The 25938-nt window shown below is 35.6% G+C and overlaps 1 protein-coding gene across 9 annotated transcripts in view; it reads right to left on the bottom strand.

Moving 5' to 3' along the window:
- HMBOX1 (homeobox containing 1) overlaps positions 1-25938 on the bottom strand; it is a 184665-nt gene that overhangs the window by 80007 nt on the left and 78720 nt on the right. For all 9 annotated transcript variants that reach the window (XM_058720794.1, XM_058720795.1, XM_058720796.1 and 6 more), the window contains exons 3-4: positions 12473-12949; positions 4488-4573 (exon numbers count right to left, since the gene is read on the bottom strand). In XM_058720794.1, the coding sequence (XP_058576777.1) occupies positions 4488-4573; positions 12473-12949 (563 nt within the window). The remainder of the gene's footprint in view (positions 1-4487; positions 4574-12472; positions 12950-25938) is intronic.

Genomic DNA, 25938 nt, shown 5'->3' with positions numbered 1-25938 from the left:
GTGAATATAAAACCCACGTGTGGGTTATTATTCAAGCAAGGGATACGCTCCCCATCCCACCACTGATAGTCGGAATTTAGAATCTTGCTCGACGTCTTACAGAGGTAAAAATCCACCCTTAGTGGGAGCAGCTGTGACTCTGTGAAAGAAGCTACAAACAACATGCTGGGAAATTCAGCAGGCACTGTTATTATATCCTGTTTATACTGTCATTTTTCCTATCAGTAGGATATTATTTATACAGACCCCACCCATGAACTTCTTGTTTATCTTATTATAGAAATCCTCCAAATCTATAAAAAGAAGCCTCTGTATTAGTTTCTGGAACAAGCACATGTGTTATAATTTTGCACCTCACTACACTTTTTTTATTTAGCAATCCCTTTTGTTAGGCCCTACTCATTCTCATTTTTATCTCAAGGTTGATTTATTTCATTATTTCACATATTAGAGTTGAACTTAACTTTTTAAAGACTCCATAACAGGACATAGATTCTGGGGCTCCACACCTTAAACTTTATTTTGGGAAGATTTCATCAGGTAGAGATATTCTTGTAAGATACACTTCACTAATTTGTTTAAAGACAAAAAGTGGCTATACGCTGAGATCAGGTACCCCTAGTGAGTGAGTCCTAGATGTCTAGAAGCTTATGTAGGCTTCTCTATGCCAGGTATGCCAATTATGATGGACAAGCTTTCTATGGATTCTCACTAACTCACTATTTTCTAGTTGGATCTCTTTTCTAGAATGAAAAGCCCTGCCCCTGAGGCTAGTTTGATGGGCCAGGTGAAAATGCAACACAGTAATACATGAGAAATAAATGAATTCACTAAGTTGACCAATGGGACAATGAAACAATCTTGTTATAAATCACCCTCACTCCCCTGCCTTATGTAAATAACTGAATTAAAGCAGATAAAAGAAAGATGCAAATTCCTTAAGGGCAGAAATTCACGAAGCATTTGGTGAACAAATAATTATTTTTGGAGAGGGAACGTCACTGGACAAAGTTAATATTGGATAAACTTTCATATGTTCAGCTTGTGTCAGCTTCACTAAAACTCCTTTTACCCTACAAGACAGCACTACAAGGCAGCTAGGTAAACATGAAATCTTCAGAAAGTATGTATAATGCTAGACTCTCTGGGAATGTGCAAGAAAGATCACTGGTTTTTGTTTTTTTGCTTTTTAAAAAAAAAATATTTATTTTTGGCAGAGAGGGAGCAAGCATGAGCAGGAGAGGGGCAGAGAGAAAGGGAGACAGAGGATCCGAAGTGGACTCTGCACTGACAGCAGCAAGCCCCATGCAGAGCTTGAACCCATGAACCATGAGATTGTGACCTAAGCCAAAGTCAGATGTTCAACTGACTGAGCCACCCAGGTGCCCTGAAAGATCACTGCTTTTAAAGAACTTTACTCTAAAATGCATAACTGAAATGAGGCATAGTACCTAAGAGTGGTGAACTTAGTGTAACTGATTTCATAAAGAGAGAATTCTAAGAGCACCTGGGTGGCTCAGTTGATTGAGCATCTGACTCTTGATTTCAACTCAGGTCATGATCTCAGTTCATTGGATTGAGCCCCACATAAGGCTCCGAGCTGAGAGTGAGGAGCCTGCTTAGGATTCTTTTCCTTTGCCCCACCCCACCTCAAAATAAGTAAACATTTAAAAAAAAAAAAAAGAGAGAGAGAGAGAGATCTACATGTGCTAAAGTGATCAAAGAAGCCAGAATGAGGATAATAATTGAGGTAAAAAAAAATTTTTAATTTCATTTATTTTGAGAGAGAGAGAGTGGACAGAGCGAGAGGGAGAAAGAGAGATTCCTAAGCAGGCTCTGCACCATCAGCACAGAACCTGATGTGGAGCTTGAACTCACCAACTGTGAGATCATGACTTGAGCTGAAATCAAGAGCCAGATGCTTAACCAACTGAGCCACCCAGGCACCTCAAGGTAATCTTGATAAACAGAACTTTATAAGGCTGAAGTGTGAAGGGGAAAAGCATACGAGGCACAAACAATGATTTGTAAGCATCGAAATGAGAATTCTGAAAATGGTGAGTATCTAAATTTAGTTAGGGAGAATACTGAAGAGAAGATGGCAATAAAAAGAAGGCTGGAGTCAGACTATAAGGAGTTCCATTTTTCAGACAATGGAGAACCATTAAAGATATATGATCAAGGGAAAATGTGCCCAAGCTTTTGGAATAGGAATGAAGAGGAGGAAGAATAAGTTGGATTGAGGTTGAAATGGGGGAAGAAGTTTTTAACAGTACCAAATCCTATGATTAGAGAAGCAAAATAAAGGTCACGTGATATAACAAATAATAAATGTGTAAAAATATTTTCAGAACCACAAGATGGCATTATGAGGACTCTTACTGAGTGGCACAATGTTAAAAATATGCCAGTCCACTGAAATTTAATGTCAGAAAAGCTTACCAATCTCCTAGAATTGTACTTCTCAAACCCAAATTATCTGGGGATCTGGTTAAAATGAAAATTCTGATTCAGCAGGTTTAGGGTGGTACTCCGTATCTTTACATTTCTAACAAGCTCCAAATAATGCTGTTCCACGGACTACACTTTGAGTAGCAAGACGCTAAAACATCTTTCAGCTTCCCTTTCCAAAAAGGCAATACTACTGTGTTTAATCCACTATGCTGTAGCTATTCCCTTTAGATATTCCTAAGAAATTCCTTTTAAAGGTATTTTCTTATAATGTGAATCAATGTCACATGGGTTTCAAAAGCTACTATTTACTTTCATTTTTTTAAGTTTATTTCTTTATTTTGAGAGAGAGAGAGAGCATAAGTGGGGGAGTGGCAGACAGGGAATCCTAAGCAGGCTCTGCATTGTCAGCATAGAGCCAGATGTGGGTATTGAACTCACAAACTGTGAAATCATGACCTGAGCCAAAGTTGGACAGTTTACTGACTGAGCCACCCAGGCACCCCAAAAGCTACTATTTTAAAAGTCTAAGATGACTTAAGATTCAGGGGATTCAAGATCCTCAAAAACACTTCCACCTGGAAAAATAACCAACTCTATAATACCGTTCTATAACACTACAGTTTTATTCTTTTTTGTAGCTGACAAACTAGAAGATACTATTGTTTCTAATCTTAGAGATAAAGTAAAAGCCCTGAAAAGACAATACTCTGTCGTTTCACAGTGCACATCAGTGGGTTTTGGTAAAACCCACTTAACTTGCCCTTACAATGCCCTTAGCATATTCCTTAATCCTTGAAGATAAAGGTAAAAATGTATTTTACATATTCTATTGAAAGGTATAAAAATTAAATGTGTACACATCCTTCTATTAAGAAAGATTTCTACATGGAAGGATATGCCTTTAATTAGAATCTTTTACCATGAATATAGGCATCATTTGTAAAAGTATGTTAGTAGTGTTATATATCACACACACATATGTATTAGAATTGGTTGATTCTTGGGATGAAATTTAAGACTTCTGAAATCTCAAGTTTCATTTTTTACCATACTGATGGTCAATAACAACTTTTTTACATAAATTAGCTTCAATAAATACCGATGTCTAGAGAACAGAAATGATATCTTAAAATTGGAAGGTACTATGTGATTAGATCCAACTATTTCATCATATAGGTAAGAATCTGAGATGCAGAGGCTAAAAAGCCCAAAGTCACGTAGGTGCTAACGGCATGTCAAACAAGGAGGGGAGGAGGAAAAAACTAATTTTTAAATCCATTAATGTACAACATACAACAACGTACCAAATACAAAATGCAGTTAAAAGAGTTTCCAGTTCTTCTAACGACTAAGATATAGTTGAGTTTATATTAGGTCTTATAAATAAATCACTGATATCCATGAAAGAAAGCATACATACCAACAAACACGACATGCTACCCCCATATTTAAGAACTCCATAAAAAACGCAATCTGAATAGAGAATGACACATATACACCACATACTTGAGATGGGGCTGCGGTGGGGTGGGTAATGGGATGGTATATAAAGAACAAAGAGAAGACAATGATAACTCTTATCTTCTCAGTAACAGTTCGAAGAGAGCTTCACATATGAAAAGGGCTTAAAAAAAAACTTCCTTTACTCTCATGGATAATTTTTTAATTGGTAAAATCGAGAATCAGGAGGACTGCAAGCTTTTAAAAACATGAAATGTAGATAGCAGTTGGATGTGCATGTGTCATAAGCTCTGTCAGTTACAAGAAAACCAGAGACCCTTTTTTAGTCATAAAATGGGGAATTTTGTGGTTATCACAAATGCTATAAAATTTACTAGCACCAGTTTAAAAAAAAACCACTGGAGAAGTTTCATGATATCAGAGACAATGGGTTTTAAATCATAGGCATACATTATTATGCCTAAGTTGACAGGTCTGCGCTGCAATGCAGAAATGCAAGCAATATTCCAACATCTGCACCAGAAGGCAGAGACTAGACATGATTCCAGAATAAAGGGCTCTTTAGCTCTTACCTGTTACCTGTGCAACAACTGCTTGGGAAATCCTCCGATTGGCAAGAAAGGCTTTGATTTCCTCTTTTATCACACTGCTGTCCCTCCTAACAAAAACAGAAGACAAGACCAACAATGTATGTTGAAGGTAGAAATCCTCATCTTTGCTAAGAAAGGTGAAGCAGAGAGGTGGGGAGCACATAGAAAGAAAGAACACAAAAATAAAGGTAAACAGACCAAGCTTGTGTGAAAATATGAAATTAAAACAAACCAAGAAACACCAAATATTCAAGTCCTAAAACATCACACCATCAGACAGACGCTTTAGTGAATGCCACAGTAGATATAAGTCTCATACCAGACGATGGTTAATCGCATGCTGTGTATAATTCACATTAGGAACAAGGCTGCCATATGGTATATACTAAGTTTCATTACTGAGGAATGAATATACCTTACACAGACAGAAATCCTAGAAAAATAAAAAGCAATAACAACAACCAAAATCAGTTGTGAGTAGACTGTGGGCTCGCATGTTAACTATGAAACTGCATAAATAATGTTCATTTTAAAACCTTTGTTAAAGGAACAGAAATCATCATCATTCTTACAACTGCTAAAAACATTAGCCATTTGAAAATTTTAATTTGCCTTCTTTTTCCTGTATAAACCAAAAAAAAAAAAATTAAGTGGGATGAAATGAATATAGAATTTTAATATAAAAAGGCAACATTAATTTCCTATTATATGTAATATAGAGTACTTAAAACTATATTGTGTCCTTGAGATTACATACATATTATAGATCTAATTTTTCCTCCACTAAGACAACAACAAATTCTCACAAGACGAGACATTTACTAGAACAACAATGAAAGGCAAGACTTCTATTTCTCCACCACAACAAATACACTTTAAGTAAAACTTATACCCTTAAAACCAACCAATTTCTCTTTGAATACTTTATGTTCAAAAGGATTACATAAATAAAGTATTGATTTTTGATCAAGCTCAAAAAAACCACAGAATAGTGGTAATTTATAATCTCATACAGGGTCAGCAAACTATGGCTAAATCTGGCCTCCCAACTGTTTTTATACAACCTGTAAGAGCTAAGTAAGAATGTTTTTCACACTTGCAGTCATTATGTGATGACAGAGAACACTAACTCTGAACATGAATTAAGCAAAGTATTATCTCCTCACCAAAAATTCCATCCTTCTATTGGTAGGCCTATGTTTTAAAAACTATATTCAATATTGTATTTTGTCAATAAAAATCTGTGACTTTTTTTCCCTCTTAGATGTTAAGTATTAAGTATGTGTATTATATCCTCTATTTTGCCTCTTGGCCACAAAGTGTAAGATGTTTACCATCTACTCTTTCCGACCCCTGATCTGAGAAAAAAGGATCATGAAATCTTTACAAATCATTTTGTAAATGAACCACAAACTTCCAAACTACTTATAGGAGCCCAAGTCTTTCTAAAGATTATTTGGAGTAACAAAAGAAAAGATCCTACCCAAAAATAATCAGTTGTGATTTAACTTAGAGCAGGTATGTTAGCCCTTTCGTGAGGAGAGGCTATACATTGTGTGAGTGGATACCAATGTTCCCTTTCAGGAATTCTGGAAAAGAGCAGAGAAGTAATAGTAGTGACAAGCTTTCAATCTGAAGCTCTACTGTATATTCCTGACCTACTGGTTAGAAATGCTAGTCAAAAAAATTCCTAAAGAAAGAAAACAGCTGCTTAATCCAATACTTAAAATTTCTCATACTCCTCTAGATTCTGATCTAGATACTGGCTAGATTCCCTCCAAAATGCTTGTTCATATTGGAAGTTATTTCTTTGAAAAACATGCACTCTCATTTGATTTAAAACTGTGTATCTGAAATAAAAAGGCACAATACATTTAAATACATTTTAAAGTCAAATAAAATAAACTGCTCTGTATAATACAGGTAGTATAGACCAAATGGCTCTCAAAATCCACCAATAAATACCTGCGCAAGGGATAATTTCAGCAGTATGAATTTGCCTTATGTAAATAAAACAACCAAATCATTTGGTCTCTGATACAGCTTCAAAATTAATCTGAAAAAATTTAAATAAAGCACTGCATTGCAATGTATAGACTATCCTTCTAGGAAAATGAAAAGTGAGTTTAACAGAATATTTATTAAGGTTAAATAAAAAACGTGCTTTCTGGGAAAAATGATTAAATGGTATTTTCTTGACTACGGATTTAAATTGGAATTTAAATCAATTTATTTTAAATCAAATTCACCTAGAGTAGACACTAAATCATAAAAAGGAGATAACATTCAATTATTCCAATAGGAAATATCCAATTTGTGAATTATTCACAGCCTTGCAGTATGACATTATCAAGGGCTGCAGAAAGACAAAAAGAACTTCAAAAAGTCTGCAAAACAGCAGCAATTCATTTACCCTCCCATAGACTATATTTTTAGATACTTGGCAAGTTCCTAAGTACCAAGTTAAAATAAGTTAAAAAAATAATAGTAACAAAACCTCTTTAGTCAACTGCTTTACCAGAGAGAAGCTTTTTCAAACTGAAGAAAAACTTAAGACTTAAAAGATAAGGATATGCTTGGGCAAGTCATTTAATAAAGCTGGACCCTGGTTTCATCATTTGGTAAAATGAGAACATTAATACCACCATCACAAGGCTTTTAAAATTTTTCTCCAAGCATGGAAATTAAATTTAAATAAAATTTAGTATTAAATGTATGTATAGGTGTGTATATGTGCATAATATAAAAAAAATTCTTCAATGAAAATTTTTTTGAAACTGTAAAACCATTAAACAATGACTATTATTTTATAAAACTCTAGAAAGAATCCCAGAAGAAACAAAGGATCTGCTATAATTACCTACATCTGAAGTAAACATCTATATCAGGTGCTTTAAGGCACCATGGAAAGATTTAGACACAAGTAGTGATGTGTTTAGTTGGTTTCATCAGGTATAGGTATCCCCTGCTTTCTGAAGGTTCGCAGTATGCCACTCTGCTTTTATAAAAGAGCTACATTAGTTTGGTAAAAGCCAAAATCTCCTTCGGATTTCAGTTAGTGAAAACAGGTACGAATGTAGGTCTTTCCTAAAAGTGAAGTGGTATAACTCAAGCTTTCAGATGGTGGGCGGGGGGTGAGGGGAGACCTGTATTTTCAAAATAGTAATAGCATTCAACTTTCACTGTGTCCAGTTCTCTTGTGTATTTCAAAGACCTCCATTCTACAGGGTTAACTATGTTCTTTAAACTTTCACATATTCCCCCTCATTCAGTCTTCTTTAACAACAAGGCTCTCCTACTGTCCACATCAAAACTGAAATCACCAGTTTCCTGATGCGAAAACTCTTTTGTTTACTCCAAATCTAACTTCCTTATATTCTCCTACTGCTTACTTTCTGTCTTCATTTGAAATTTTTCATCCTCTTTAAAAAGAATGGATCCCTTTTTCTTCACTTTTTTTTTTTTTTAGGAAAACCAATTTTTTCAAGTTTTTATTTTAATCACCAAGTGCTTATCATGATTCACTTCTCTTAAAAATCTCACATTCCTCATGATTTGTACTCCTCAAGTCTTACGAAATTAAAGTAAAACACAAGTTGATCTTCTTTGATTCCATGGCTTACTTCCAAGATAATCTACCACTCTATTTTCATCGAACCACTTAAAATCGATGTCATCTCCTCCTACTACCTTTTCCAAATCACAGCCATGCTGAATTCATCTATCTGGGTGATTTCCACATGAGGATAAAATTCTTCCTTTCCACCCTCCATTGTCATTATTTTTATAACTTGCTAAACTTTCCATTGTTACCCACAGACCTTTCTTAATATCCAAATGAATTAATCAGGAATGCCTCTTTGTAGAATCACCCTTTCTTTAAGACACAATTTAACAGTCATCTATTCAGAGACGTTCTCCCTGATATAGCTAAGAAAGATCTCTTTCTTACAACAACTAACTTTATCATTTCAATTATACTACTCACATGCTAACCTATTACATGGTATTCTGTATTATAGCAGTTCCCCAGACCTGGTCTTATCGCTCCTACTAGCCTGTGAAGTCTTTTGGCACAAAGATTGCGTCTTATTCATCATGGGGTTTGCATATAATAGAGTTTAATTTGTTCAGTGAATGAACAAATTTGTAGTTGAAGATAAAAGGTTGTAGTATGGCAAACCTGATCTAGATAATTTATAAAACAGCTCTAAATTCTTAATCTCAGGTATGTTTAAGCTTCCTAAATCAGAATGGAAAAAGAGTTATTTATGCTAGTTCAAAATGGCAATCCTTCCATTTCCAGAAAGAAGGCTATTAAAGACTACGTGTTTAAAAGTTGTATGCTTTAACATCTTCTGTATTTTCTCAGTTGATATACACTACACATTCTTTAGGACCCCTTAAAGGTAGCCATCTATCTCAAAGACTTCCAGAGATGGACCAGTCCCTACAAAGACTATTTCACAGGTGAGAAAATATAATTACATATAAATTCTTTAGCTTTTAAATAAAAACCTGCTCCTTTAATTTCTACTCATGGAGACAAAGCATAATTTAAAAATTTTAAAGATAATTTTCAAAGAAAAGCTACTCTATATGTATAAACAACATGATAACTGAATTTAGAAAATAAATACCCTAAATCACTTATTGTTAGGCATATAGATAACCACTCAGAATAAAGTCTTAGATCTTGTATAAAATACTAACGTAGTTTGTATAAAATACTAACATTTAAGTACATGGGTAGTTAAGCATAACACCTATAATATATGGCATTGTTTATGACTTCTTCATAAGCCTCATTTTACTTGTTATTTTATAATACATACGTGAAAGAGCAGACGCACTTTAATAGATGTACACTGTAATATAAACGGATGTATATATACAACAGTATATAAATATGTGTGTTAATAGATGCATTTAAAAAATATTAATATGTGAAATGGGTTTTCATTCTAGCTCTTGGTTTTAAAGTTCTTCCTAAAATGTTATATATTCAATAATGTGTTGAGAGCTCACATTCTAGTTTCTTTCTTGTTTCACCATGATCAATTAAAAATGAGAAAAGTTACTTTCTTTCTGATTCTTTCCTAACAAGTTGATCAAATATACAATTATAACCTAATTTCTATAAAAAGTTTCCTTGTGTGCCCTGAAATTATTAGGTATTAAGTCTGAACTCAACAGCTTATGTAATTTGAAAAATATTTATCTTATGGTTGAGTGCTGTAGACGCAGGGAAATGTGAGCATGCAAGATGTGAATTACATGTATCTAGAAAAGGAGACAGGAAGGCATTCAGGTACTCATTCTCCCTACTTACAGCCCACCAAATCTAATTCACTATAATGTCACCATAGTGTTGAGTGATTAGTGAGGGCAGGATAGCCCTATGTGGGCACAGGATACTGAAAGATCCACCGCTCAAAAATTTCTCTAACACTCTACCAAATAAAAATTCATCTGGTTAGTAAATGATCTAAAGTGGCAAATGCATGTGGGGGGTGAGGGAGGGAGGAACAGCCCATTAAGGCATTCACAACTTTGTCTTGTGTTGTATCTACCACTGTTCTTAAAATCTTACTGAAATCTGCAGATGTGAAAAATTTATTTACAGAGGCAACAGATACCAGAGACATGGTAATAAAGACGTGGGTCAGAATTCAGGCTCTGCCACTTAATATCTAGGTTTTCTTGGGCTAGTTATTTAAATTTTGTGAATCTCAATTTTTCTGCTCCACTTCACACAAAGCACTGTTATGATGATTAAAAGGTTGAGAATAGTCATGCAATAAACTTCTCCCTCTGATCTAAGGTTACTATGTGCAAACTTGAGAAAAATTAGAAGTCGGTACAAAGGAGGAGTGCCAGTGTGGGTGAGAACAAAATGGCAGAGGACCACAGAGAGCCAGAAAGTTCAGTGAGACCCCCTAGATGATTAGAGAACCAAAGTAGAAGTTCAAAGAAGCAGAGAATAGGACAAAGTATCCTAACTATACAACAAGTGGCAGTTTGTAAATTAAATGCTGGTAACAGTGCCTAAACATGTATACATTTAATGATGAAACGTGAATGTGCATTTATGGTGGGATTTAATTACAAATCCTATTCATTGCTAAATAGGTTTTCTGTTTATTTTGAAAACATAGTTGCATTACAACAATATGCCAATGTGAGAGTTAATAGTTAAGTTTTTAGACCATTGTAGTCAAGCTTTAGATCTTGGTCAATCTCCCAGAGCCCTTTGTTAACATGAAAGTTTCCCTAAATTTCATGGCAGTCTAATACACATTTGGGAATTAACTATTATATGTTAAAAGCTTATTAAAACTGATTAATGACAGCAACAACAAAAAACAAGTAGCATATAAATTTTATTAGTGATACCCTCTCTACTCAGAATAATTAAAAGCTAACCTTGTTATATTTCAGTGACTTAAGTAACTTCTATTTGCCCAAATGGTTTTCTCGCTCAATCATGACAATGATATACATATTAAAATCAAAAGAACACCTAAACTGTGGCTAGCTGCTTTAATAAATGACAATGAATTCAAAGCCAAATTGATCTCTTATATTTTTAAGTTTTAAACATTTAAATAACAGGGTCCAATGGCTGCTCTATGAACCTATTCATCACAGGAATTACATTGGCATCTAGATGCAATAGCCCTTTAACTCATGATTCCATATAAGGCAGTGTAACCCTAAAAACAAATTTGGGACTGTTTGTTTAAAAGGTATTTTACCATGGCAGTACTATAGAATAGATCTTCCATACGGCAATATTAAGTCACCATTATACTATCTTCAAGTCTTAAAATCTTTAGGAAGAACTATAACTCATAGGTTTTAATTTTATTTCTGACAAAATTCGTACTGTAAATTCTTTCATTATCTATTGTAACTACCTGCAGGCTCTCCTCCCTACTACAGTAATGGTAATCTATTGAAAACAATGCTTTTATCATGTCTATTCCCACAGACCTGTAAAAAAGCCTTAATTCCAGTCAAATTAAACATAAACTACTTGCGTGGAACTCAAATCTTCCAAAACCTGTACTGAGTCGTAATATTCTCATTACCATAGTCTAGCCCATACAATCTTTAGAAGCCTAAACATGTCTTGCCTTTTCTACCTATTATTTACTATTCCCTTAACTTTAAATAAAATTCCTATATTTCAAAACAAAGGCTATTCTTTCAGATTTAGCTCAAATTCATCCATTCACATAACATATTAAACCGTTACTCTGTGTCAAGGACAATTCTAGATTCTGGAAACACAACATTTGAAAACACATGGTTCTGTCCTCAAAGTGTTCCAGGGCCAGTGTGAAGTCTTTCCTAATCACCTCTGTTGAAAGTGGACTTTTCTCTTTTTCAGTGTTTAAAACAACAAAGGCTTATACTTCCCTTGTAACAGATAACAAAAAATATATAAATATATGCATCTCTTAAATTAGAACTTTAGCTGCTTAGGGGTAGAAACCATGTCTATTCTTCGTAAGTACACTTTTTAAATACCAGGTCCTCAAAATTCTTTTGTTGTGGTATGTTAGAGTGAAAAATTAAGAGTGTATACATTTTGTATCATAAAATCATCTCTCTCAAAAATTCTAAGGATCAAAAAAAAAATTCTAAGGATCAGAATGTGTCTGTTAAAAATCCAGAAAATACAGATGTTAGCAATTAGAACTACAAAGAGAAGGCTAACTTCTGCTTTGGTAAAAAGAATGTAAAAGGTTTATCAAGCAGCAAAGAGAAAGGGCTAAGGTAGAGAAGACAAAATCTGAATTATAATCATAAAATTAGAAATTTTTTTTCTTTCATCTCCAAGAGGAGGAGGGGGAAATCACACTTCTTAACAGGTAAGTAGCTGAAATACAGTATATTACTCAAAACCAATCTAAGAACACAGACATTCTGGGGACTCTTGAGTAAGCAGAATAACTAACCTCATTAACTCCTCCACTTTATCATCTACATCTAGGTCCTCTTCTGAGGCTTCAAAACTGTATGACCTCTGACCCATGCTGTTTGCATGGTAGCGAGTGGGTGACATCTTTCCATTGGATGTAGATAATCGCTCGTTATTCTCTCTCCCATTTTGATTGGTAGTGCAAGGCTGTGGGGAGGTATCATAACTGTTGCTAGGTGATGGGGACATTCCAGAATGCTGGGTCTGTGTGGAAGCTGTAGCTGTAGAGGAAGATGCTGGAACATTGTTGGTACTATTCCCATAAGAACTTCCTCCATAGCTGGACCTTCTTCCAAACTTGTCACTATGCTCTTGATCAAGACGGTCCAACGTTTCCAAGGCATGGAGAATTTCATGTTTAGTCATTCCAGTACGCCGAAGGCGCTGAAGCAGATCTATCTGCTCTATGGTAAATCTGGGTTCATCTGTATAGTGAGACATGGTTTCCAGCAAACTAAAAAAAAAAAAAGTTTATTTACAATACTACCAAAAAACGTATCATTATAGAGAATGCTCAGAAGATGCAAAATATTTCTACACCTTAATGAAAGTGATTAAGACATTACTATTATAAAAAATTACATTATATATTATAATAATCTCTCCATGCCAAAACATTATTGTCATGGCAAATGGATTGGTATAGTTACGGAGTTTATTAGCAGATGGACATTAGATATAACGTAAAACCCAATTTGGCATACAATTTACATTTTCTGCAATTTGGTAAATATTTGAAGCACAATTTCAGATATGGCATTAATACCAAAATAGCAGATTAGATACATATACTTTTAATCCTAGCTTATCTGATTACTTGCAGGTATTTTTACCATCTCAAATTCAGTACTCTACATTAGAGTACTATTAATGAAAAGTTATTGAGAAAATAGTTTGTATTGTCTCGATTTACTAAATATCAGCAAAACTGACCTAGGAACTCTATTATAATCTTCATTTAGTGTAAACAAATGATTTGGTAAGGTAAGCCTAGGCAAATACTAGTAACTAGCAAAAATATTTAAATGGAAAAGAGAAGTACATTAAAAATCTCATTAAGCATTTCACCCACCACTTAGCAATTTCGTTTAGTATCTCATCTCTGTAATGCATTCTCTCTTAACAGTTATCCCAAGAAATTGATCTTTCATGGTTGTAGCCAAACTATTCATTTTTCTTAGAAAATTGCTTCCATATGGTTCCTTTAACTAACACAAGAAACTGTAGCACACCACAAAATGCCAGAGTCATAACAATATTAAGTTTAAGGAAATTATCAAACTTAAATATTCTCACTACTTGAATTTTTTTCTTAAAAAACCTGACTATCCTAATTTAAGATTTTTTTTAAGTGGTAATTTCTTCTATTTTTACTATTATAGTTCTAGTGCCAAATAGGATTCATGGCATACAGTAGGCTCTAGATAAGTGTTTGCTAATGGAAATAAACGTAAATAAACGTCAAGGACTTTTCTCAACCTTTACAGGTAAATATCTGTTCTGGGCCAGTTCTCCATAGCTGTTCAAAGTCTGTTTCTTCATCCCTCTCTACTGCAAATTTATTGAACATTCACTTCTCGGCAGGAATTGGGCAACAGTTTCATATAATGAAATTTCATCTAATCTTCAAAACAACCCTCTGTGGCAGAATTTTAAGATTTTATATTGACTGATTATTGGGGAAACTAAGGCTCAGATTGGTTCTGTACCTTGCAAAAAGTCTGATTAAGAGCAGAAAAAAGATTTAAACCTAGATCTTATTGACTCCAAAAGCATGTATGATTCCGTTTTCCAGTATATTGCAGAACTTACTGGAATCCTATGATCTGGGATATAGGCTATACTCTTTTAAGTCTCCAGTTAAAACCACTTAGATAAAATCACTCCACTGATGGACTAGGGGTTCTAGGAATAGTTTTTTTTTTTTTTTAATCTTTGGTCCATCTGGAATTTGTATTTACTTAGTAAGTGTGAAAGGATTTCAGCTTTATTTTTTCCCAAATGCTTCACTGAGTAATATGTTTCTTTTCCTCTAACCTGAAATACCACCTTTCTCATATGCAAAATATCCATACAAACCTGTATCTATCTTTGGATTCTCTATTTTATTCCATTGATTGTTTTGTCTTTCAAATCCTAAAAATAAGCAGACAGAAATCTAGACCTTTTATGTGAAATCACTCTAGTTTTAGAGACAGGCTAATTAAAAATAAAAACAAACATTTTGTGAACCAAAAATAACATGTTGCAAGCCATTTGTGGTCACAGGCTACAATGTCTTACACCTAAACATTATCTTCTGTTTTCTTCCAATACTCACTGTGACAAGCTATCCATGATAAAAGTCCTATTTTCATGATTACTGTATTGCCTAAGTTTTTTCCTCCAACATTTTATAATGAAAAATAATAAACATACAGAAAAATTAAAATAAATTTACAGTGAACACCCACATACTAACCATCTGAATTTTCTCATTAGCATTTTACTTACTTTATAACTATCCATTATATCCATTAAGTATCCATTCCCTATGCATTCCCTATGCATTCATACCTACATTCATACCTACATTCATCTTTTTTTATGCATTTCAAATTCAGTTACAGACATCTGTACACTTCCTCCTAGACATTTCCACATGCATTTCATTAACTTGAGTTCAGTTATTTGTTCACGTTTTTCTTTTGAGGTAAAATTTACATAAAAGAAAATGCATAAATCTTATGTTTACCATTCTAAGAGTTTTGAGAAGTACATACTGTAAAAATGAAATACATAAAAAATAAAATAAAAATAATTTAAAAAGGGACACTTGGGTGGCTCAGTCAGTTAAGCATCTGACTCTTAGTTTTGGCTCAGATCATAATCTCACAGTCATGAGATCGAGCCCTGCATCAGGCTCCACACTGGGAATGAAACCTACTTGGAATTCTCTCTCCTCCTCTCCCTCTGCCCCTCCCTGACTTGTGAAAACATCTGCGTGCTCTCTCCTTCTCTCTCTCTCTCTCTCTCTCTCTCTCTCTCTCTCTCTCTCTCTCTCTCTCACACACACACACACACACACACACACACACACACACACACACAATCTGTGAAAATGTGTATGAAGATAAAGAATTTTACTACCACTCCAAGAAGTGCCCATTTCCAGTTAATCCTTGGCCCCTTCCCAGTTAATCCAGGACTGCTTCTCTCATAGGGAACCACTGCTCAAATTTTTCCCACCCCAGATTAGTTTTCCCTGTTCTAGAACTTGATATAAATGGAAGTTCTACGTACTCTTTTGTGTAATTTCTATGTACTTTTTTCACTCAGCATAAAGTTTTTGAGGTTGATCTACAACGTTGTATCAGTAGTTTGTTCCTTTTTATTGTTGAGTAGTACTTCATTATGGGAATATACTACATGTTTATCCATTCTATTTTAGACACATGGACTGTTCCCAATCGTTAGCTACCTAAATACTGTGGCTATTACAATTGTACTTTACTACTTGTTAGCTTAATAAATGCCCCCCTGCCACATATATCATAAGCTGGTTGACAGAGAAGAGAAAATTTCACAACCAGAGTAACTCATTTACTTTTTTTCCTGACCAATTTCAAAAGAACAATACACCCTGCTTAACATAAATGATATATTATTAAAATGCTATGCAGTGTTGCTAATGTTCTATGCTCTATGCTAGTTAACATTACACTGTTATATTCACTGTGAATATCCATCAAGTTGTGACTATTGATAGGTGTATTTTTCAGTAGGTATATTATGCTTAAATAAAGTTTGTTGAATATCTATGTGAACATTTTCTGAGTGGCTTATAAGTACACTTAACACTCCACTTTCTGTTATAACCCTTAACCTTTTGTCTGCTCCATCCAGTGCTTAGTAATATATTATCCCCTAATCCTAGGAACTTCTCTTTAAAATTAACTGCAAATGACATAAACAAATGGAAAAATACTCCATGCTCATGAATTATAAAAGCCAATATTGTTAAAATGTCCACACTATGCAAAGCAATCTACAGATTTAATGCAACCCCTATCAAATTACCAATAGCATTTTTCACAGAACTAGAGTAAATCATCATAAAATTTGTATGCAACCACAAAAGACCCAAATAGCCAAAACAATCTTAAAAAAGAAGAACAAAACTGGAGGTATCACAATCCCAGATTTCAAGATATACTACAAAGTACCTTGCTACAAGATTTCAAGATATACTACAAAGTACCATTACTACAAAGTAGTAGTAATCAAAACAGTATGGTACTGGCACAAAAACAGACACGTAGATCAATGTAGACACATAGAGCCCTGAAATAAACTCACGATTATATGGTCAACTAATCTTTGGCAAAATACCAAGACTAAGCAATGGGGAAAAAACATTCTTTTTAACAAATGGTGTTGGGAAACTGGACAGCTACATGCAAAAGAATAAAATTAGACCACTTTCTTATACCATACACAAAAATAAACTCAAGATGAATTAAGGGCCTGTGAGACCTGAAACCATAAGACCTAGACAGAACAGAGCACAATAATTTCTCTGACAACATCTTTCTAGATAGACCCCTGGGACAAGGGAAACAAAAAGAAAAACTATTGAGACTACATCAAAATAAAAGGCTTCTTTCTGCACAGCAAAGGAAACAGCAAAACTAAAAGACAACCTAATAAATGGCAGAAGATACTTACAAATGACATATCTGATAAAAGGTTAGTATCCAAAATACATAAAGAATTGACCCATGTATTTGCTGTCTACAAGAGACCCATTTTCAACCTGAAGACACCTTCTAATTGAAAGTGAGGGGATGGAGAACCATCTATCATGCTACTGGTAGTCAAAAGAAAGCTGGATTAGCCATACTTATATCAGACAAACTAGATTTTAAACTAAAGGCTGTATCAAAATGTGAAGAAGGGCATTATATCATAATTATGGGGTCTCTCCATCAAGAAGAGCTAACAATTATAAATGTTTATGCATCCAATTCGGGAGTACCCAAATATATAAAACAATTAATCACAAACATAAGAAATCTTATTGGTAGGAATGTGGTAATTGCAGGAGACTTTAATACTCCACTTACAATGATGGACAGATCATCTAACAGAAAATCAATAAAGAAACCATGGCTCTGAATGATATACTGGACCAGATGGACTTCACAGATATATTCAGAACTTTTCATCCTAAAGCAGCAGAACACACATTCTTCTTGAGTGCACATGGAACATTCTCCAAGACAGATCACATGCTGGGTCACAAAAGAGCCCTCAATAAATATTGAAGAATTCAGATCATACTACGCACATTTTCAGATCACAATGCTATGAAACTTGAAATCAACCACAGGAAAAAGTCTGGGAAAACCTCCAAATGCATGGAGGTTAAAGAACACCTTACTGGGGCGCCTGGGTGGCGCAGTCGGTTAAGCGTCCGACTTCAGCCAGGTCACGATCTCGCGGTCCGTCAGTTCGAGCCCCGCGTCAGGCTCTGGGCTGATGGCTCGGAGCATGGAGCCTGTTTCCGATTCTGTGTCTCCCTCTCTCTCTGCCCCTCCCCCATTCATGCTCTGTCTCTCTCTGTCCCAAAAAGAAATAAAAAAAATAAAAATTAAAAAAAAAAAAAAACGTAAAAAAAAAAAAAAAAAAGAACACCTTACTAAAGAATGAATGGGTCAACCAGGCACTTAGAGAAGAAATTTAAAAATATATGGAAACAAATGAAAATGAAAACACAACAGTCTAAGCCTTTTGGGATGCAGCAAAGCAAAGGCAGTCATAAGAGGAAAATACATTGTAATCCAGGCCTATCTCAAGAAACAAGAAAAATCCCAAATACAAAATCTAACAGAAAACCTAGAGGAACTCAAAGCAGAACAACAAAGAAACTCCAAGGCCAGCAGCCGAGCAGAAATAAACAATATAGAATCCAAGAAAAACAGATCAATGTAACTAAGAGCTGACTTTTTGAAAAAATAAACAAAATTGATAAACTGCTAGCCAGACTTCTCAGAAAAAGAGGGAGGATCCAAATACATAAAATCATGAATGAAAATGGATTTATCAAAACCAATCCCTCAGAAATACAGTTATCAGAGAACACTATGAAAAATTATATGCCAACAAACTGGACAACCTGGAAGAAATGGACAAATTCCTAGACACCCACACACTACCAAAACTCAAATGGGAAGAATAGAAAATTTGAACAGACCCATAACTAGTGAAGAAATTTTATCAGTTATCAAAAATCTCCCAACAAATAAGAGTTCTGGGCCAGATGGCTTCCCGGGGGAATTCTACTAGATATTTAAAGCAGAGTTAATACCTATCCATCTCAAGCTGTTCCAAAAAATAGAAACGAAGGAAAACTTCTGGACTCATTCTATGAAGCCAGCATTACCTTGATACCCAAACCAGACAGAGACTCACCAAAAAGGAGACTTACAGGCCAATATCCCTGATGAACATGGATGCAAAAATTCTCAATAAGATACTAGCAAAATGAATTCAACAGCATATAAAAAGAATTATTCACCATGATCAAGTGGGATTCATTCCTGGGCTGCAGGGCTGGTCCAATATTCACAAATCAATGTGATATATCACATTAATAAAAGAGAGGATAAGAACCATATGATCCTGCCAATAGATGCAGAAAAAGCATCTGACAAAATACAGCATCCTTTCTTAATAAACACCCACAATAAAGTTGGGATAGAAGGAACATACCTAAACATCATAAAAGCCATATATGAAAAGCCCACAGCTAATATCATCCTCAATGCGGAAAAATTGAGAACTCTCCCTGAGGTCAAGAACATGACAGGGATGTCCACTCTCATCACTATTGTTTAACATAGTGCTGGAAGTCCTAGTATCAGCAATCAGACAACAAAATGAAATAAAAGGCATCAAAATTGGCAAAGAAGAAGTCGAACTTTCACTTTTCACAGACGACATGATACTCTACCTGGAAAACCTGAATGACTCCACCAAAAAGCTGTTAGGACTGATACGTGAATTCAGCAAAGCTGCAGGTACAAAATCAATGTACAGAAATTGATCACATTTCTTTACACCAATAATGAAGCAACAGAAAGAGAAATCAAGAAACTGATCCCATTTACAACTACACCAAGAACCATAAAATACCTACGAATAAACCTAACCAAAGATGTAAAAGATCTGTTTGCTGAAAACTACAGAAAGCTTATGAAGGAAACTGAAGACGACACAAAGAAATGGAAAAACATTCCCTGCTCATGAATTAGAAGAATAAATATCATCACATGTCTATAGTACCCAAAGCAGTCTGCACATTCAATGCAATCCCAGTCAAAATTGCACCGGCATTCTCCTCAAAGCTAGAAAAAACAATCCTAAAATTTATATGGAACCAGAAAAGACCCTGAATAGCCAAAGTAATATTGAAAAAGAAAACCAAAGTGGGAGGCATCACAATCCCAGACTTCAGCCTCTACTACAAAGTTGTAATCATCAAGACAGTATGGTATTGGCACAAAAACAGACACTCAGATCAGTGGAATAGAATAGAGAACCCAGAATCGGATCCACAAATGTATGGCCAACTAATCTTTGACAAAGCAGGAAAGAATATCCAATGGAATAAAGATAGTCTCTTCAGCAAATGGTGCTGGGAAAACTGGACAGCAACATGCAGAAAAATGAACCTGGACCACTTTCTTACACCACACACAAAAATAAACTCAAAATGGAGGAAAGACCTTCATGTGAGACAGGAAACCATCAAAACCCTAGGGGAGAAAGCAGGCAACAACCTCTTTGACCTCAGCCACAGCAATTTCTTGCTCGACACATCTCCAAAGACAAGGGAATTAAAAGCAAAAATGATCTATTGGGCTCTCATCAAGATAAAAAGCTTCTGCACAGCAAAGGAAACAATCAGCAAAACTAAAAGGGAACCAATGGAATGGAAGAAGATATTTGCAAATGACATATCAGATAAAGCGTTAGTATCCAAAACCTATAAAGAATTTACCAAACTCCACACCCAAAAAACAAATAATCCACTTAAGACATGAGAAGAAATGAACAGACACTTGCCAAAGACGACATCCAGATGGGCAACAGACACATGAAAAGATGTTCAACATCACTCATCATCAGGGAAATACAAATCAAAACCACACTGAGATACCACCTCACGCCAGTCAGAATGGCTAAAACGAACAACTCAGGAAACAACAGATGCTGGCAAGGATGTGGAGAAACGGAACCCTCTTGCACTGTTGATGGGAATGCAAACTGGTGCAGCTGCTCTGGAAAACAGTATGGAGGTTCCTCAAAAAATTAAAAATAGAGCTACCGTTACAACCAGCAATAGCACTACTAGGAATTTACCCATAGGATACAGGAGTGCTGATTCATAGGGGCACATGTACTCCAATGTTTATAGCAGCACTTTCAACAATAGTCAAATTATGGAGAGAGCCTAATTGTCCGTCAACTGATGAATGGATAAAGAAGATATGGTTTATATATACAATGGAATACTACTGGCAATGAGAAAGAATGAAATGATGCCATTTGCAGCAACACAGATAGAACTGGAAGGTATTATGGTGAATGAAATAAGTCAGTCAGAGAAGGACAGATATTATATGTTTTCACTCATATGTGGACCTTGAGAAACTTAACAGAAGACCATGGGAGAAGGGAAAGGGAAAAAAATATGGTTACAAACAGAGAGGGAAGGAGACAAGCCATAAGAAACTCTTAAATACAGAGAACAAACTGAGGGTTGATGGAGGGGTGGGAGAAAGGGGAAAATGGGTGATGGGCATGGAGGAGGGTACTTGTTGGGATGAGCACTGGGTGGGTGTTGTATGCAAACGGTTAACCATGGGAATCTACCCCAAAAACCAAGAGCACGCTTTACACACTGTATGTTAGCCAATTTGACGATAAATTATATTAACTATATATATATATATAAAGAATTTATACAACACCAAAAAAACAAATAATCCAATTAACAAATGAGAAGACAAGAACATTTTTCTTTTTTTTACGTTATGTAAAAGATTTATTATATGTCATAAAGGTAATATGTGTTATTTTATATATATTAACATTCAACTGTTTTTAACTATCATTTTTTCTCTGTTGTAAGTATTTTCTATAACAGTGACTTTGTTTTTATATTTTTAAATTTATTTTTTTAATTTATATCCAAGTTAGCTAGCATATAGTGCAACAATGATTTCAGGAATAGATTCCTTAGTGCCCCTTACCCATTTGGATCATCCCCATCCCACAATCCCTCTAGCAACCCTCTGTTTGTTCTCTATAGTTAAGAGTCTCTTATGTTTTGTCCCCCACCCTGTTTTTATATTATTTTTGCTTCCTTTCCCTTATGTTCATCTGTTCTGTATCTTAAAGTCCTCACATGAGGAAGTCCTATGATTATCTGACTAATTTTGCTTAGCATAATACCCTCTAGCTCCATTCACATAGTTGCAAATGGCAAGATTTCATTCTTTTTGATTCCCGAGTAATACACTATTGTATGTATGTATGTATGTATGTATGCATGGTATGTGTGTGTATATACATATACATATACATACCACATCTTCTTTATCCATTCATCCATTGATGGACATTTGGGCTCTTTCTATACTTTGGCTATTGTTGATAGTGCTGCTATAAACACTGGGGTGCACATGTGCCCCTTTGAAACAGCATACCTGTATCTCTTGGATAAATACCTAGTAGTGCAATTGCTGAGTCATGGGGTAGTTCTATTTTTAGTTTTTTGAGGAACCTCCACACTGCTTTCCAGAGTGACTGCACCAGTTTGCATTCCCACCAGCAGTGAAAAAGAGATCCTCTTTCTCTGCATCCTCACCAACATCTGTTGTTGCCTGAGTTGTTAATGTTAGCCATTTTGACAGGTGTGTGAGGTGATATCTCATTGTGGTTTTGAGTTGTATTTCCCTGATGATGAGTGATGTTGAGCATTTTTTCATGTGTTGGTTGGCCATCTGGATGTCTTCTTTGGAAAAGTGTCTATTTGTGTCTTTTGCCCATTTTTTCACTGGATTGTTTGTTTTTTGGATGTTGAGTTTGATAAGTTCTTCATAGATTTTAGATACTAACCCTTTATCTGATATGTTGTTTGCAAATACCGTCTCCCATTACATCGGTTGCCTTTTAGTTTTGCTGATTGTTTCCTTTGCTGTGCAGAAGGTTTTTACCTTGATGAGGTCCCGATAGTTCATTTTTGCTTTTGCTTCCCTTGCCTCCGGAGGTGGAGACTTTTTGAGTAAGAAGTTGTTGTAGCCAAGGTCGAAGAGGTTTTTGCCTGCTTTCTCCTCTAGGCTTTTGATGGCTTTCTGTCTTACAGTTAGGTCTTTCATCCGTTTTGAGTTTATTTTTATGTATGGTGTAAGAAAGTGGTCCAGGTTCATTTTTCTGCATGTTGCTGTCTGGTTTTCCCAGCACCACTTGCTGAAAAGACTGTCTTTTTTCCATTGGATATTCTTTCCTGCTTTGTCAAAGATTAGTTGGCCAAACGTTTGTGGGTCCATTTCTGGGTTCTCTATTCTGTTCCATTGATCTGAGTGTCTGTTTTTGTGCCAGTACCATACTTTCTTGATGATTACAGCTTTGTAATACAGCTTAAAGACTGGGATGGTGATGCCTCCTGCTTTGGTTTTCTTTTTCAAGATTGCTTTGGCTATTCAGGGTCTTTTCTGGTTCCATACAAATTTTAGGATTGTTTGTTCTGGCTCTGTGAAGAATGCTGGTGTTATTTTGATAGGTATTGCATTGAATATGTAGATTGCTTTGGGTAGTATTAACATTTTAACAATATTTGTTCTAACTATCTAGGAGCATGGAATATTTTTCCATTTTTTTTTCGAACAGACATTTTTCTAAAGACATACTTGGGGCACCTGGGTGGCTCAGTCGGTTAAGCGGCCAACTTTGGCTCAGGTCATGATCTCGCAGTCCATGAGTTCGAGCCCAGTGTCGGGCTCTGTGCTGATGGCTCAGAGCCTGGAGCCTGTTTCGGATTCTGTGTCTCCCTCTCTCTGACCCTCCCCCGTTCATGCTCTGTCTCTCTCTGTCTCAAAAATAAACGTTAAAAAAAAAAAAAAAAAGACATACAGATGGTCAACAGACACACGAAAAGATGGTCAACATCACTATCATCAGGGAAATGCCAATCAAAACTACAAGATCCCTAGGGGCACCTGTGTGGCTCAATCAGTTAAGCATCTGCATTAGGCTCAGGTCATGATCTCACGGTTCATGTGTTCGAGCCCCGCGTTGGGCTCTGTGCTGACAGCTTGGAGCCTGGAGCCTGCTTCAGATTCTGTGTCTCTCTGTCCCTCCCTCCCCCCCACCCACCCCCACCCCCCGCTGACGCTCTGTCTCTCAAAAAACTTAAAAAAAAAAAAACAAAAAAAAAACAACTACAAGATCTCACCTCACACCTGTCAGAATGACTAAAATCAAAACCACAAGAAACAAGAAGTGTTGGTGAGGATGTGGAGAAAAAGGAACCCCTCGTGCACTACTGGTGGGAATGCAAACTGGTGCAGCCACTGTGGAAAACAGTATGGAGGTTCCTCAAAAATTTAAAAATAGAACTACCCTATGATGCAGTAATTTTACTACTGGGTATTTACCCAAAGAAAACAAAAAACTATTTCAAAAAGATAGATGAGCCCCTATGTTTACTGCAGCATTATTTACAAGAGTCAACTTACGGAAGTGGCCCAAGTATCCACTGACAGATGAATGGATAAAAAAGATGTGGTATAGATATACAATGGAATATTATTCAGTCATAAAAATAATGAAATCTTGCCATTTGCAACAATATGGATAGAACTAGAGAGTACAATGCTAAGTGAAATAAGTCAGTCAGAGAAAGACAAATACATATGATTTCACTCATGTGGAATTTAAGGAAGAAAACAAGCGAGCAGAGAAAAAAGGGACAAAGCAAAAAACAAACTCTTAACTATAGAGAACAAACTGATTGGTTACCAAGGGGAAGGCTGGTGAGGGATGGGTGAAATAGGCGAAGAGGATTAAGAGTAATCCTGTCATCAATTATCATGATGAGCACTGAGTATATAATTGTATCACTATATTGTACATCTGCAACTAATATAACACTGCATGTTAACTATACTGGAAATAAAATTAAAAATTAAATTAAAAAATAAAAGATTGACTGCCCAATCCCTTTAGTAATCCAAAAAACTGACCCCTTAATTTACTGATTTGATAGGCTGAGGTTTCCATACACCATTCTTTTCTCTTGTAAATAAAGTAGGCCTGTCCTTTGCTAACATCAGTCTTAATGCTTTCAAAATACTTCATAAACTGACCTTACTTAAAATTTTTTAAAATATTTTATTTATCTTTGAGAGAGAGAGAGAGAGAGAGAGAGACAGACATTATGAGTGAGGGCGGGGCAGAGAGACAGAGGGAGACACAGAATCCGAAGAAGGCTCTAGGCTCTGAGCTGTCAGCACAGAGCCTGACAGGGCACGAACTCGTGAACTGCGAGATCATGACCTGAGCTGAAGTCGGACACTTAACTAACTGAACCACCCAGGTACCCCAAAACTGACCTTAATTTAAATTTTTTTATTTTTTAATTGAGAGACAGAGACAGAGACAGAGACAGAGACAGAGTGCAAGCAGGGGAAGGGCAGAGAGAGAGGAGACACCCAATCCGAAGCAGGTTCCAGGCTCCAAGCTGTCAGCATGGAGCCTGAGGTGGGACTCAAACTCACAAACTGTGAGATCATGAACCTGAGCCGAAGTCAGACATCCAACCGACTAAGCCACCCAGGTGCCCCCAAAACTGACCTTACTTAAATGAGACTTCAAGAACTGTTTTATTATATGGACCAAAAAAAAAAAAAAAAAAAAAAAAAAAAAAAAAAAAAAAAAAATCTATCAATACAATAGTATCTGTATATAATTCTTTAAACCTTTCTCTGTATGGAGCAGCAGTCTGTATGTTAGCATAAAACTAAAATAAATTTTATGTGAATTTAACCAATTACTGAAAAGAATCCATCCTAAAGCTTGTATTGGAAATATCAAAACTAACAATTCACACAGAATCTAAAACAATTTAGTATTTTAGGTAATTTCAGATTAACTGACTATGGGAAACACTTTTATCCCAAAAGCCATAAAAGGAGATAACAGCCAGAAAAGGAGATAATGTGTGTTATTTTGTCTGCCTAGAATGCCTCACTGTTTCCAATCACAGGGGTAGGTACACAAGGAAGTCAAGTCTTGCTTTCATCAAAATATTTAGGTTAGACCAGCAGGAAGATGGACAGTCACTCTAACTGTGCTCAGTTGCAGGAAGATATTAGTTTGGTACATTCTTCACCT

The sequence above is a fragment of the Neofelis nebulosa genome, chromosome 3, assembly GCF_028018385.1.
Source record: "Neofelis nebulosa isolate mNeoNeb1 chromosome 3, mNeoNeb1.pri, whole genome shotgun sequence".
NCBI classification, from domain to species: Eukaryota; Metazoa; Chordata; class Mammalia; order Carnivora; family Felidae; genus Neofelis; species Neofelis nebulosa.
The sequence above is the reverse complement of the archived record's forward strand: the minus strand, read 5'-3'. Positions and strand labels throughout refer to the sequence as shown.